At 38.1% G+C, this 15,599-nt stretch overlaps 1 protein-coding gene across 4 annotated transcripts in view; it reads right to left on the bottom strand.

Moving 5' to 3' along the window:
- Positions 1-15,599, bottom strand: part of Gpc5 (glypican 5) — a 1,359,592-nt gene that overhangs the window by 1,044,641 nt on the left and 299,352 nt on the right. For all 4 annotated transcript variants that reach the window (XM_036198928.1, XM_036198931.1, XM_036198930.1 and 1 more), the window contains exon 4: positions 7,764-7,897. In XM_036198928.1, the coding sequence (XP_036054821.1) occupies positions 7,764-7,897 (134 nt within the window). The remainder of the gene's footprint in view (positions 1-7,763; positions 7,898-15,599) is intronic.

Here is a 15,599-nt window from a genome sequence, read left to right as displayed (position 1 = left end):
CTGCCTGTGATGAATGAGATAAGTATATGAGGACAGTGTCCCCACCGCTGTGCTGATTTGGTTTCTGATCAAAATGAGAAAAGGGTTACAGTTTTCTAGCTGATTGAAGGAGGAGTAGCCTGCCTTCCCTTTCGAAGCTGTGGAGAACTCTAACCATCACAGAGCAAACATTCAGTCTTCTGTTTGCTCGGGGTTTTTTGCTTGTTTGTTTGTTTTTGTTGTTGTTGTTGTTTTGTTGGTTTTTTAGACTATAAAAAGAGAAAAGTAACAGACTGAATCCAAACAATTACTTCTCCAAAAATAAAATAAATCCCACCATATAGCCTAACTGTCTTCTTTCCAATGGATGTACTTGCACACTCCACAAAGGACCTTAGCACAATTGCTGTATAGAGACATGAAATAAGCAAATTGTTCTTTGTCAAATGTTAGAGCAAAGAAATCACAAAAATTTATCAGGAGAGGGGTTTTTTATTTTTTATTTATTTATTTTGCTATTGCTGCTGTTTTTTGTTTGTTTTATGAATATAAAGGAGAAAGGACGGGAGAAAATTGATTAGGATTTAGACTATGAGGTATAGTTTATAAGTTTATAGTTTATAAGTTGATACTCCCTTAATTTATACTTGTTTTGTATTTTTTTTTTGTTTGGGTGATTTTTTTTTTTAATTTAGACATCTCTAGACCAGATTCCCTAGACCCACATTCTGAGGTCGGGACCTGGATATGGGCCGAGTAGGAGAACTAATGCTCTTCTGAGGAAGAGACTGAGAGGAGCCGAGGCAGAAGGTGGAGGAGGAAGGGGTTAAATGGGGGTGTGTTCTTTAGACAGAGGTTACAGTGACAGTATAGAACACCAAACCCAGCAGAGGTTCATTTCCTTCTGCACTTGGGGTCAAAGCCCTTGTACCACCATGGCCTGTCAGCAGCTGATGGGCATTCCAGCTGGCAAACAGGAACATTCACAATGCTCTCCCACCCTCCTCTAGGTAGAAGAGGCAAATGTTACCACAATAGCCACTGACAACCTTCCCATTCACTCCACTGTGCATCACTTTCTACAGTGAGAAGTTGAGCTCCGTGACCTGTTTGGTATGGTAGAAATGAGCTTGATGGTGTATGACTTCTGAAGCAAATTTGAAGGCCACAGCCTTTCACACTGTTGTTGAAACACTCAGAACTCTATGGGGAGGTCATCCTGAAAAGAAACGTAGGTCCTGTGCCTACAGCCAAGCCAGCGACAGCAGCACTCTACTCCCACTTAGACCTTCCAGCTGAAACGCCTGGGGACCTCCTCAAAGCAGTCTTCCCAGAGACCCTGAGCACAGACCCCATAGCTAATGAACTTCCAAGTTCTTAAACTATAAAAAAAGTTCCATAAGAACTCATTTTATGTACTATATAACTATATCCCAGATGAAGTTGAAGTTACACAGACTCTTACGTTCTGAGAGGACACCGTGTGAAAATAAAGCCTGGTTTCACGTGGAGTCTCCAAGATGTTGGAGATGCCAGTGCCTTGAGACACCTGCCAAAAAGATGCACAGGGCAGAAAGCATTCAAAGTAAGAGCTGTTGCAGGAAGCAGAACTGCTAAGACAGAACCATCTAAGTCATTTCAAGTTGAGGTCCTAGACGGTGGGCACTGGGTTAGGACTTGGTGCTTGCCCTGTTAGATTTTGTTCTCATACTGCCTTATTATGCCATCCACTTTGGAACAGTAATGTGTGTTCTTACCATTGTGTATAGGAAGTACATAATTTTCTTTTTGAATTCTACAAGGGCTCACACAATTAAAAAATTGCTTTGAATATCAAAAGAGACTCTGGATTCTGGGCTTTTGAAAAATGTTAATACTGACAAAGACTAAGGGGTTTTGAAGTTGGACTAAATACTTTTTGCATTTTGAATGACCACAAGCCTGTAGATTGCCAAGGAGTGAAATGTGGTGGTTTGTATGAGAAAACTCCCTCATAGGCTCAGATTTTTGTGCACATGGTCTCCAAATAGTGGTAGTATTTGCAGAAGTTTAGGAGGTTCAGCCCTTACTAGAGGAAGCACATCACTGGGAGAGGGGGTCTCAGACTTCATAGCCTGGAACCACTTCCAGTCCATACTTATGTTGTGGCTCAGATATGAGGTCTCAGCTTCCTGCTCCTGCAGTCATGACTGGTGTTTGTTGCTATACTGCCCAGCCATGATAATGGACTTTTATCCCTCTGGAACTGAAGGCCAAAATAAACTTTTGTAGGTTGCTTTGGTCACGATGATTCACCACAGCAATAGAAACATAACTCATACAGAGGGGTTTTCTTTTGTTGTGGTTAAAGCAAGGGGATTCCTTAATGCAAAGACTAAGGTAGACCAGATCTTCTGGTTGTGGGGAAAATTACCCTGTTTGTTCCCACCTCCTTAATGTTTATGTGGCCTTTCTTATGATTGATTATGGTTGTATTTTTTGATCTCTTGAAACCTAGCACAGGAGCTCAGTCCAAAGAAATGGCTTCCATGGCTTTTGTTTAAAACTGTGAATGCTTTTATGTATGCATGTGCTTTTAATTCATAGAAACAGCACACCTTCCTTCTCTTACTTTTTCACGCTTCTCCTCTTTCATCACAATATTTTTTTTTCTAAATGGAAACGTGCTCATTGTTTCTGTTATATAATGCTTCCAAGTGTTACATATCATGTTTCCATTTCTCTTTATTATGGATATGCTGTTTCCCTCTCTTAGGTACCATAAATAATCAGGAATGTCTCTTTTAGATGAACAAGAGTTTCTTATGGAGACCATCTAAAAGGTTAGATAATAGTATAAAGTCCAGGTTGAGATGAAGAGATGTAGAAGCGTTCATGACCATGCAGTTTTAGTGTACAGTATTATGACAAAATGGAAAGCCTGATCCTATCACTAGACTATTAGAAATTAAGTTCAGAAAAGTCACCACATATATAGCAATAAATCAACAATGTGTTTGAAGTAACTCCAATCACAACCCAACCACACAATTATAAACCTTTTTTATTTGGAAAAGCACACTGTAGATTTTTTGGTAAATAAGGATACTATAATGACTTACAAAATTTTGAAAAATCCCTCAAAGAAAAATTATCATAGTAATAAATAAGGGAAAACATGACTCAAGAGCGATCTCTGACTCACAATCACAGGCCCAGCCAACTACAAGTAGTTACCTATGTGTAAAAATCTGAATGAATGTTAAGTGAACAAATAAAATCGGTAAGAAAAGAACATGTTAGTTCAAGAGTATGTGAGAAAACTGACTTAGAATTTCAGTGTTTAATGTAGGTAATATCCCCTTAAATATGACATACTCCCTCTGTATTAAATTCAAAGAAACTGCAGATGTCAAAACACATGGATTATGGATTTTGAAATCAGTGCAGTAATTATTTAAGAAAATGATAATGAACTTGACCATCAAAGTGAAGAATTTCCCTTTTAAAAAGATAATTTGATTCCCCCTCCACTTTCTCTCTCTCTCCCTCCCTCCCTCTCTCTCAATAAAGCTCTAGAAAGGTTAAAATAAGATAATTTCATGCCTGGAATTTCACCATTCAGGAAGTAGAGGCAGGAGGACCACAGATTCAAGAAAAATTTCAGGCCACTGTCAGCTACCTAGAGAGTTTGAAGCCAGGATTGGCTACATGAAAACCTTCCATGGCTTTTACTCCAAGAAAATTCATCTGTCATTTATCATTTAATATTATTAATAATTATTGTTAGAAAATATTTACAAAGCCTAAAACTGATAAGTAACACATAGAACACATAGAGGAACTCATACAGATGTGCACATTAATTTACAAAGGGATCCTTTGGGAGGTAGCCTAGTTAACAGAAAGGGAATTTCCAGAGAACAAAAGTATTATAGAAAGTAAAATAAACTTTGAAGTTTTAAGCTAGGCAAGGTGGTGTATGCCTTTAATCCCAGCATTCAGGAGGGAGAGATGGGAGTACCTGAGTTTGAGGCTAACCTGGTCTATAGAACTAGGTGCAGGACAGCCAGGGCTACACAGAGAAAAACCCAGTCTCAAAAAAAAAAAAAAAATTGAAGTTTTGAAATTATAGTTTATATCTTTAGAATGAGGGAAAAAAGCAGATTATCCATAAAGATTGGAAAAAAATATGAAGGGAACAAAAGTATTTGGAAATTAAAAACATAAGAAGAAAGCACTTAGTGTCAAGATGTATTTTATGGAAGCTGTATCTCACCCTCTGGAAGGGAGGTGTCATAACAAACTCAAGAAGGCAAGGCAGCACAGAGAAGACATCAATGCCTGCTCTGCTGCACAGGCTCACTGGTTCCAATTGAAATCTATAATGTTTTGGAGAATAAGCAGTTAATGAGCAATCAAACACAGAACTAGTTCATGAATGGAACTTCACAATACACAGGTAATAAGCAGAAATAGATTACTATGGCAATTAAGCCCTACTCAGACATAGGGAAAAGAATGAAATATTTAAGCAAACTTAAGGACAGACCTTCTGGTTGTTCACAATGGGTAGTGTGAGGCTGGGTTGTGATGTATCTATCTTAACTAATATAATTAATATATAATATCCATAATTAATATATGTGTAACTTATTTAATTTGAATAGTGGATGGCAGGTTAGAAACACAGGACAATGAATTGCTAGATTCATAACAAGAAGATCTATTCAATAGTTATTCTATATCCTTTCACCTGAGTCTGCTTAATTTCATTAGCAAATAAAACATATTGAGGATTTCATTGTCCTAAGGTTTGTGCTAGATTGTATGGGTGCTAAAATATATTTGACCTTTAATGCTTAAAGTTTTAGCTGCGTTTTATTGTAAGACTCTCTGAAGGTAAAATACACTGATTTTTAAAACACAAGAGAGTGATTGTTATTCATTCGTCACAAAGGTTTTGGGAAAAAAAATTATACACAGAATAGCAGTTCATGTTAGCTACTAGCAGATAATCAGCAGCAGACTAAATATTGATCTCAGATCTGTGGTATATCTGAAAGGAATGAGGCAATTAAGTGTGCTGTGACCAAAAGAAAAGAAACTGGATGGTGAAGAATGCAAATAGATCCATATCTATCACCCTGCAGAAAATACAAGTCTAAGGGGATCAAAGACTTCAACATAAACACTGAACTTAATAAAAGAGAAAGTAGGGGATAGCCTTGAAAACATTGGCACAGGAGATAACTTTCTGAACAGAACACAGATAACATAGGCACTAAGATCTACAATTAATAAGTGGGACATCATAAAACTGAAAAGCTTCTGTAAGGCAAAGCAAAAGACATTATCAATAGAACAAAATAGTCGCCTACAAAATGGGAAAATAATTTTTACCAACTCCACATCAGAGGGCTAATATCCAAAATATGTAAATATGTAAAGAACTAAAGAAACTAGACATCAATAAACCATAGTTCAATTAAAAAATGAGGTACAGATCTAAACAAAGAATTCTCCCTGTCCAACCTGCAAGATGTGCTGGGTAAGGGTGGTACAGAACTTGTGTGTGTACCCAACCAATGACTAGTCCAACTTGAGGCCCAAGCTATGAGAGGGAGCCCAATTCTGAACTGCATGGATGGCCAGGAACCAGAGGATACATGGATTGCCAGGAACCAGAGGAAGGACAGCCCAGAGACCTTGGATAGAACCAAATGGAACTGGGGAAAAAAAGTCAATGAAATTCCTAGTGACAGTCTGCTATACTCAGAGATTGGTGTCTAGCACAATTGTCATCAGAAAGGTGTAATCCAGCAAAGGACAGGAACAAATGCAAGATCCATATAGCCAAAAACTAGGGGAACCCCCACAGAAGGGGTTGAAAAGATTACAGGAGCCAGGGGTATAAGGAGAACACACTCCACTGAATCAATTAAGTAGAGTCCATTGGGGCTCACAGAGACTGAATCAACAATCAGGGAGCCTCCATGGGTCAGCGCTAGGTCCTCTGCATATATGTTATGGTTGTGTAGCTTGATGTTCTTGTGGGACTCCTAACAGTGGGAGTGGGGATGGGTATTGGTGAAATTAAGGCCACTCCACGTAGTTAAAAGGGAGGTTTATTTTGTGGGCTAACTTACAAATGAAGGGATATGTTGTAGAGTCTGGCAAAGGTATGGCGCAGTCCGGCGGTGTTCTCTGGAGAACTCTGCTGGGTCCACCTCCAGCATCCAGGGTCCCAGAACCAGGCGAGGCCTCCTCTCAATCCTAGGTCTTCCAATTCCTCCCTCAGCCCCGCCTTGTGGGCGTGACCATTACCGAAGCCTCAGTGTGGGTTGGAACTTCCAGGCCAATGCTGGGATGGCTACCCACTAAAGATGCGGGTATCTCTGACTCTTTTGCCTGCTCGTGGGATCCTTTTCCTCCTACTGGGTTGTTTGTCCATCCTTGATATTAGGGATATTAGGGTGTGTGCCTAGTCTTATTATAACTTGTTATGCCATGTTTGGTTGATATCCCTGGAATGCTTTTTTTATTTAATGAAGGACATGAAGAAGTGGATCTGGGGGAGAGGAGGTGTCTAGGGGGGACTGTGAAAAGTAGAGGGAGGAGAAACTGGTCAGGATGTGATATATGACAGAAGAATGAATGAATGAATGAATGAATGAAGAAAGGAAGGTAGGAAGGAAGAAAGAAAGAAAAATAAATGAGGGAAACAGTATTATATTGAGAAAGACAGAACATTTTTATTATAGATTATCTAAAAGATATTAGAAGTAACTATTTGAACTAATGCATACATAACATTCTGAATTGAGGTTCAATTTAGAAGGCTATGACAGGAGCCACTATTTTCTAGGAGGTACACAGTCAACTAAATATTAAAAGGTTTTCCTCTAATTTGAATAGTTTGCCATTAAGCACCCATTATCCAGCAAAGAGACACCAGAGAGGATTTTAATTTACCTAGTGAGATAGTGACAGACACAGCAAATTACAAGCTGCTAAATGCTTGCCACTTGACATAAACAGGTGGCCATTTTTACCACTGCAAGTAAACTGTAGGGAAAGTTGTATCTTTTACAACTCTATTTCAAGAATACTAACTATCCATAAATAGAAATCACATGGTATGACAGTGCTGTCTTATACTGTTCAAGACAGTCACCACTAGCTGTATGTAGGAATCAGGTTACAGTTAACTAAAGTCAGTTAAAGCATTTATTCTTCAGTGTAAATACACACTGGTCACATGTTCCTGGAACTGCCCTAATATATTAAAGAATAATTCTGATTATTATTATATTAGAATTATTAGAATATAATAACTTCCCTAATATAGTAAAGAATAATAGTAGTCAAAAGAAATTTATTGTTCTCACAAGCTACATCTATCTTCCAAATTAATGGGAAAGGTTGAGCCTTGCAATTATATTTTTTTTTTGTTTTTATGTATGTGTATATGTGCCTGTTTATCTATATATGTACCATGTGTGTACAGGTACCCACTGAGGCCAGGAGGAGTTTCAGATGCCCTGAAATTGTAGTTGCAGGTAATTGTGATCAGCCTGTGTGGGTGTTGTGAACCAAACCCAGGTCCTCTTCAAGAGCAGCAAATGCTCAGTCAGTACTGCTCTATCTCTCTAGCACATTAGCCACTACATTTTAAATAAAGTGAAAGGGCATTTAAATTTTTTCTTCCATATTACATATGGGTCTGTTTAGTGAACACATTCTAGTCGCCTGTAGAATTAATGGCTTACTTTCTCTTTCTGGTTGTAAAACAAATGTCTTACTTTCTTCTGTTGGCAAGTGTCTCTTCACCATTCCTAGTGAAGATCTTCACTCCATGCTTCTCTTTGCTCGGATCAAAAGTACAGCGGGGGCTCTGTGCTGCTGTTCTCACTGGATGGCCGCAGATCTTATTTACCTTTCAAACAGAAAACAGCAGAAGGCAGTTATAGACCTGCTCCAGCTTTTCTGAGAATGTAATCTTCAACAGGCCATGGAACAAAGACATCATGTACTTTAACTTCCAATACCTATAATACCTATCAGTGTTTAGCAATGGGAATCAATGAATCAGAATATAGTGGCAATAATGATAAACCAGTCCCATGCCTATTGATACAGGAGGGAATGCACATGGAAAAACTATACAAAAAAATCAAGAATTAAAGTAAAAACTGAATTTCTTGTATAAACAGGACTGCTTACTCAAAATAGATATTCATCAGCTTTACATTTGTGTAAGATGATATAATTTTTGCTGAGTATGCAATCAGTTTTCACTTAGTGCTAAGGATAAAAGCAAACATCTTTCCAGTGTTTTCCTTGGGTTTCTGGGAAAGGATAATGAGTCTGTTGTTTCTTTGCAGTTCACGGATGGAAGCTAGGGCCACATACATGCTAGGCAAGCGCTTTATTATGAGGTCGCATCCCCAGCCTCGCTTTACTTTCTATTTTGAGTCAAAGTTCCAAGTGACCCAGGCTATCCTTGAACTTGCTATTCTCCTCTCTTTACTTCCCTAGTGACTAGGATGGTACCTGTACCACCAAGTCTTGTTGAAAAAAGGTGAGTACCATATAATATTGCATAATATACAATCTCATTTTGTAATTCCTCTATATCTTCTTCCTTATGCTGATGTAAATTCAAAGATGCTTTAGTCAAAAACAAAAAAATCTGATTGTACCCAGGCAGTGATGGTGCACACCTTTAATCCCAGGACTCAGGAAGCAGAAGTGGGCAGATCTAAAAGTCTGAGGCCAACCTGGTCTAGGACAGCCAGGGCTACACAGAGAACCTGTTTCAGGAAAAATAAATTGCTTTTCAGATATTCTTCTAGCAATGATAGTTTACATAGTTTCTATAATTGTCACTGGAAAACTGACTTAGCATCTACTGTATCAACAAAACTCATAATAAAATCTAGTTGAACAGTGTACAGCTTGTCTGAAACAAACCCAGAAGTACTGTGCCAAAATCAAGCTTTACATAACTAACTTTCCTTCTTAGTTCTGAGACCTTAAAAATACCACAAAACCTCTTTGAGACTGATCATCTCATACCTCAGGTGAAAATGCTAGATTATTCCAAAAATCTCATATAATTCTCAGTTTCTTTGATATCTCTATATTGGTATATATAAAGTAATTTTGCATACATTTCCTCCTATCCAAATTTATTTTACTTCTAACATTTGCAAAGCTCTTGTGCTAAATCTTAGGAGATAAAAGACACATGACTTTTGCCCTAACAGAGTTTACAAGTTGGAATAGAACAAGATCTTCTAAATCATCCAAAGGCAAATTGTGTTTATTACAAAAAAGTGGGTAAAGTGATGATGGTGTCTTCTGGTGTGTGTTTTGGGATCCTCTGGGGTTGGAGCAAGATGGAAAGAGAAAAACATGAGATTACCTCTAAAGGTACTAAGTTGTCATGTGTGAGACTTAGAGCATCTGTTAGATCGGGGTATGTTGAGACATGTTTCTACACAGACAACTTGTAAATAGCACTTATTAAATGCCATTCTGTTAACTGCTGGAGATGCGCCCATGTACACGGGTATAAATTCACATGAGTAAAGCAGCAATTGCAGTTTAGGGCAGCATGAAAGCCCACAGCATTGGTGCAGCAGCACAGAAAATGGGCAGCTGAACTGTATTTGGGGTGCTCCAGGAAATGCTTCAGGAAGTTATAGCTGAATAGCAAGTCAAAGGATGAGCTGGAAGTTAAAGATGGAAAGAGCAACCACAAATGGTTCAGAAAAGTCTAGGTTAAAAAGGAGATGCAACAATTTGCCATACACATTTTGCTTTGGAGTACATACTATAAGAAAACACATAGCATTGGGTGGTAATGCCATATGACTTGGATATCAAGATAAAAAAAAAAAACTTGTAGGAAAAATTGTCAAGCAGGAAATTGATATTTTCACATCATTGCAAGGAAGATAATAGCCAGGATGTGGAGAGAGGGAAGAGCAGCCTGTAGAGGACCATTAGGACACAGAGTCAGGAGCAGAACTCAGAAAAGATTATAATAGCAGAAATAGATATCCTTAGAGACTGATTTGATAATCATCTCAGAACAAAAAATGAGAAACATAAGCACTACCAGAGAAGGTACTAAAAAGCATGGCTCTAGTGTAAAATATTGCTACAATTTGTTTTATTTTTAGGGAGAAAGTGTTTGTGTAGGAAACAGCAAAAGGAAGCTATATTGGAAGAGTAGGCTAGAGACAGGTCTTGGGGAAGATTTTTAAGGCTAAGAAAGTGTGTTTATTAGATAACTGTAATAGCTGGTATTTTACAAATGCACAGGACAGCATTCATAAGTTTAACTAGAAAGAAAAAAACGTCTACCAAATGTAGATGTGTAGTTTAAAACTGCTGGTATTCCCAAGGAAACAAAATTTAATTCTGAAGTTAAGCAATGACAGTGTTTATAGATTTCAGGCAGAAGTAAAGTCAATTACACTTAGGAAAGGACTATTTTAAGTGAAAAGTAAGACCAAGGTATTAAAAAGTTCAAAAGGAATTTTAATCCCTGAAGCTTAAAAGGTGATAGTGGAGTGTAAATGTATTAGCTAGGTGCTAAAAAAAAAAAAAAAAAAAAAAAAAAAAAACAGAACAAAACAAAACAAAACAACAACAACAAAAAAAAAAAAAACGGAAAATCTTTATTGTCAACAACCACTAGTAACAAGAACCAAGGGAAAATATGAGTTGATGATGAGTATGACTGGAGGTATTACGAGATATTTGTTTGTTTGTTTGTTTGTTTGTTTGTTTGTTTTGAGACAGGGTTTCTCTGTGTAGCTTTGCACCTTTCCTGGAACTCGATTTGTAGCCCAGGCTGGCCTTGAACTCACTAAGATCCGCCTGGCTCTGCCTCCCGAGTGCTGGGATTAAAGGAGTGCGCAACCACCACCCGGCGAGATATTTTTAAAATAATCATGACCCATTGTGGCTGGCCACAGGGGCTTTGTGCAAACTGAAACATGAAAGCTTTTATGAATCTCAGCTTTCTCTTTCCTAAATTTGAGTGGGGTGCAAACTACTTTGAACTTTAAGTGGGGAAAAATATTATCTTACTCTCTTCCAAAGCCATATCTTCTACTGAACTGTTTTCTAGGTAGGAATATGGGGAGATGAAAAATACCAGCTTCCCACGATCTTTATATTCATTATGTTGACATTGGTTGCAGCTACAAGAGAAAATCCATTAGTCAAAAACTTAGAGAATAGCTTCAATTGTATCCAAAGACATAAATAGATAGAAGATTCAAGTAACAGCAAGTGAATTTCAAAGACCCTGTGTTTCGTGACTTTCTGTCGGGGAGTTCTGCTTCACATTTTATTGCAAAGGAACAGAAAACCATCTGCTAGCAGGACATTAGGCTGCCACCTTCGCTTGCTCTCCTGAGGTGAGCCAATTCGGGTGGCACATTTCAATACTTATAGCTTCTTCCTATTGGAAAACCCCTCACACTTGTGTTCACAATTTTTCATCTTTGACTTATCCTGCAATTTCCTCCTTTCCTTCCTCCCTAGTCTCTACTATTCTCCCCTGTAATCAGTCTGAAGTGTCTTGAAAAAAAATTGTTTTCTTCTGAACTGCTTATCAACTCTTGCTTTAAGTTCCATGTCTGGCTTCCCACTGATTTTCAAGTCCCCATCTCACCTTGAAATGACTCTTACTCCAAAGCCATATCACTTCTCCCACTCTAATCAAGTATTTGTTTCAACAACTTCTTGTAACTTAGCTGACTTTCCCAGTGTCGATATAATCATGCAACGACACACAAAGTATAAAGTCATCACCAGCTACCATCTCCATCTGTATGTACACTCACTCATTTTCAAGACCACCAGAGATTTCTACTTACAATCTTAAGATGTTTACAAAGAACAACTTTGTTTTCATTTCACTCCTGTTAGCAAGGTTCTGGATCCCCTAGCAATGGTAGTCTTAGGGGTTTTATTAACAGTACAATCGAGGACATGGGAGATGGCAGAGTGGTCAAAGTGCTTGTCATACAAGCATGGGGACCAGAATCTTGATTCCCAGAACCCATACAAATTCCAGCTGGGTGGGGCTGACATGTAATTCCAGTGTACAGGAGGCAATGCATCTTCAGAGCAAGCCTGCTCAGCAGAGGAGCCAGGCAAGCTCCTGACAGACTCTGATTTAATTAACAAGATGAATAGTTATTAGGGACCACTCCCAACATCCACATCAGGCCTCCACATGTACACATGCATATACCCCTACATACATGTGCTTCCACACACACAAAATGCATACAAACCACAGATACAGATGCATGGGGGGAAATAGCACAACTTGAACAACAACTTTTTAAGATTATAAATTTTAATTTAAAAATTGTATGTAATATGTATGGTTATTAAATAATTTACCCTAAGAGATAAGACAAAAGCACACAGTTCACATCATCGTGTAGGTTGAGTACTGTTGCTTTAACTTGGCAGCTATTACATGAGAAATGGCTATATTATTCATGAGAATAATAATAAAATATGAGACAGTATAGTATTTAATCATGCACCATGTTCTATTGATGAGAAGCTACTTTTACACTTCTGGGAGGAGATTGATAGATGACTGATAGGTGATAGAAACAATTGTCAGTTCATTGTCTCATGTCAACGGAGATAAAAATCCATGATCTTCTCTTCTTCCTTGAAACTGAAATTAGTTGGACCAGATCTTGGGAAGAAGGCTACAGATTCAGTGGCTAAATGTTAGTTTCATTATATTTCAGTTTCTTTGTTCGGACTACAGTGATAGGCTAATGGTTAATGAGTAAACAAATGGAAATCTTACAGCCTCTCTATAGAAATATTTGTCCAGTTCACAACATATAAGGAGACCACCATGACTGAAAACATAGCAGAATGGGCTCAGCCAGGACCCATGAAGAAAGACAGGAGGGAAGGGAAGGTCCCTCTGTGCTTATAATGAATAGGCTTTGGCTATAGCTGGATGTTCCCCACCAGATAAGAAAGGAGATACTAAAACTGTGGGCAGTTTTGTTGTGATAACCAAGACAAATAATAGCCAGGTGTAAAAGAAGACAACGTTTAGTGTTATGTAAGTCTTGGAGAGAAACTGGTTAAATCTCTTCTAAACCTTTACTCTGTGGAAATTTCTAAAAAGCAGCTTTTAATGGTGAGTTAGAGGGTAATTTTTATTTTGTTTTGATTTCTTAAAGGAAGATAAGCAGACCTACCTATTTAGAGCCAAAAGTAAAATGAAATTACAAAATATAGAGAATATAAAGTTCAGAAGGAAAATCTAACAGAGGAACAAAGGTAAAAACCAAAATAAATGCCTCCTGTCCCCCAAATATGACTGGGAAGAAGAATGACATTTTCATCAATACCAGGAAAAAACAAGAATTGCATGATTACATAGGAATCAGGGGGGTCAAGGACACCAGAAGAACACAGCCCAATCAACTAAGCAGGGCTCAGAGGCTCACAGAGACTTAACTAACAATTAGGGAGCCTGCATGGGTCTGACCTAGGCCCTCTGAACATATGTTATGGTTGTGAAGTTTGGTGTTCTTGTGGGGCTCCTAACTGTGGGAGCAGGATTGTCTCTGACCCTTATGCCTGCTTTGGGGACCCTTTCCTATTGATTGCCTCGCCCAGCCTTAATATGAGGGGCTATGTCTAGACTTACTGCAACTTTATATGCCATGTTGTTTGATATCCCTGGGAGGCCTGCTCTCTCCTGAAAGGAAATGGAGGAACAGTGGATTTGGGAAAGAGAGGAGGTTGGAGGAAGGACTGAGAGGAGAGGAGGGAGGGGAAACGGCTGTCGGGATGTAATATATGACAGAAGAATAAATTTTAAAACAGAAGCTATGAATTTGAGGTGTGAGAAGGACACAGAAAGAATTGGAAGAAGGGGAAATGACAACTATAACATTCATATATGAAATTCTCAAAAGATAAACGATTATATTGTTTCTCCCTTTTATATAGAAAGAGGTGAGGAGAAAGTAAACAAGAAGCTGAGTGTGTAGGAAGTGGGGAGATTCTAAGAGGAGGAAAAAGAGTATGATCAAAATGTATTGTATGAAAAGCATTTTTAAATAAAAGTGAATAAGAATAAAGAAGAATTACATGATTACAGAATCCTGTGCTAAAACTATGTTATTAGTGATGTGCAAATAATGTAGATGCTATTCACATGCTCAAAGTGCAAATAAATGCAGAATCCCAGTACAGAAAAGTTTTAAAAGTTAAAACCATAAGAACACTTTTCAAAGTTAGGGAGATTACAGCAGTGAAGTAAGAAATTTATGCATGAAGTCAAAAATGATGGATAACTCATAAAACACAACCCTTAAGTAAACTGTATCCATAAGAGAATTCTAGGTTTCCATGGTGGCCAGTTCATGGAGGACGACAACACAGAGGCTAAAGCCACACAAGGAAGACCTGTCTCTGCTGCTAGCACGATGTTCACTGTGTACTTTTTCTCAAGTGTATAAATTAAACCACGAGAGGGTGCTTCTGCATTTCAATCCTGTTTGATATTATTAATTAAACTTGCATATGGAATCTATTTAATATCATAGACCTCAAGACTTCTCAAAGAAAATTCAACTTGTTTGCTACAGTAAAATATCTTCAAAAAATCTAGGCTTTTTGGGCAAACTACTAGACATGTGCTTGAAAGCCTCAGTGTGATGTCAGCACTTTGCCATGGGGTCATGTGTCCTAGCTAAGCGATCCAGTACTCTGCAACAGAAAACTGAAATTTGACCAATATTTTCAATTCTTTCTTCTCTTCTCTCATTCCCTCCCTGTCTGCCTTCTTCCTTCCTTCTGTTCACCATGCATCTCTCAGTTCCAGTTACAGGCACACATTAGTTTAGGGAGTCCCCAAGATTGAAAGTCAATTATAAAGGTTTAATGCTTGTTTAACTACACAGAGCACAATGTTGATCAATAAACTGAGCACCTATTACTCACTCACATTATTGTAAGAGATGAGAATACATCAATAAACCTTCTGTCAGAGAATCTATATTCTCATGAGGGAAGCAAAAATTCTCTCTATCTATCTCTCTATCTCTTTATCTCTCTCTCTCTCTATCTATCTATCTATCGATCTCTCTTTTCCTGGGTCTTTCTATGTAGCACTGACTGTCCTGGTACTCACTCTTCAAACCAGGCTAGCCTCAAGTCAATGAAATCTGCCTGCCTCTGCCTCCCAAGTAATGAGTTTAAAGGCCCAACTAAATATCTAAACCTTCTGGTGGTTTAAATGAGAAAGTCCTGGACTGATGTTTTGCAGACCAAGTAAACAAGGATGCCAGCCCACACCCAGCAAAACTTTCAATCACCATAAAGCAAGTCTCAACAGATAAAAAAGAATTCCAATTACCCCCTGTATCTTATCAGACCACCATTGATTAAAACAGGATTTCAACAGCAACAGAAACAACAGAAAGCCTATGAACTTATGGAAACTGAATGAATCTCAACTGAATTACCACTGGGTCAACAAAGAAATAAAAAAGATGCTGTGGGATGTCATTCGGTATGTTGTGAATATGTGTTGCTTTGAATGGTTGATAAATAAA

Source organism: Onychomys torridus, chromosome 9 (genome assembly GCF_903995425.1).
Source record: "Onychomys torridus chromosome 9, mOncTor1.1, whole genome shotgun sequence".
Taxonomy (NCBI): domain Eukaryota; kingdom Metazoa; phylum Chordata; class Mammalia; order Rodentia; family Cricetidae; genus Onychomys; species Onychomys torridus.
Note: the sequence above shows the minus strand (reverse complement) of the source record. Positions and strands in the feature narration are given on the sequence as shown.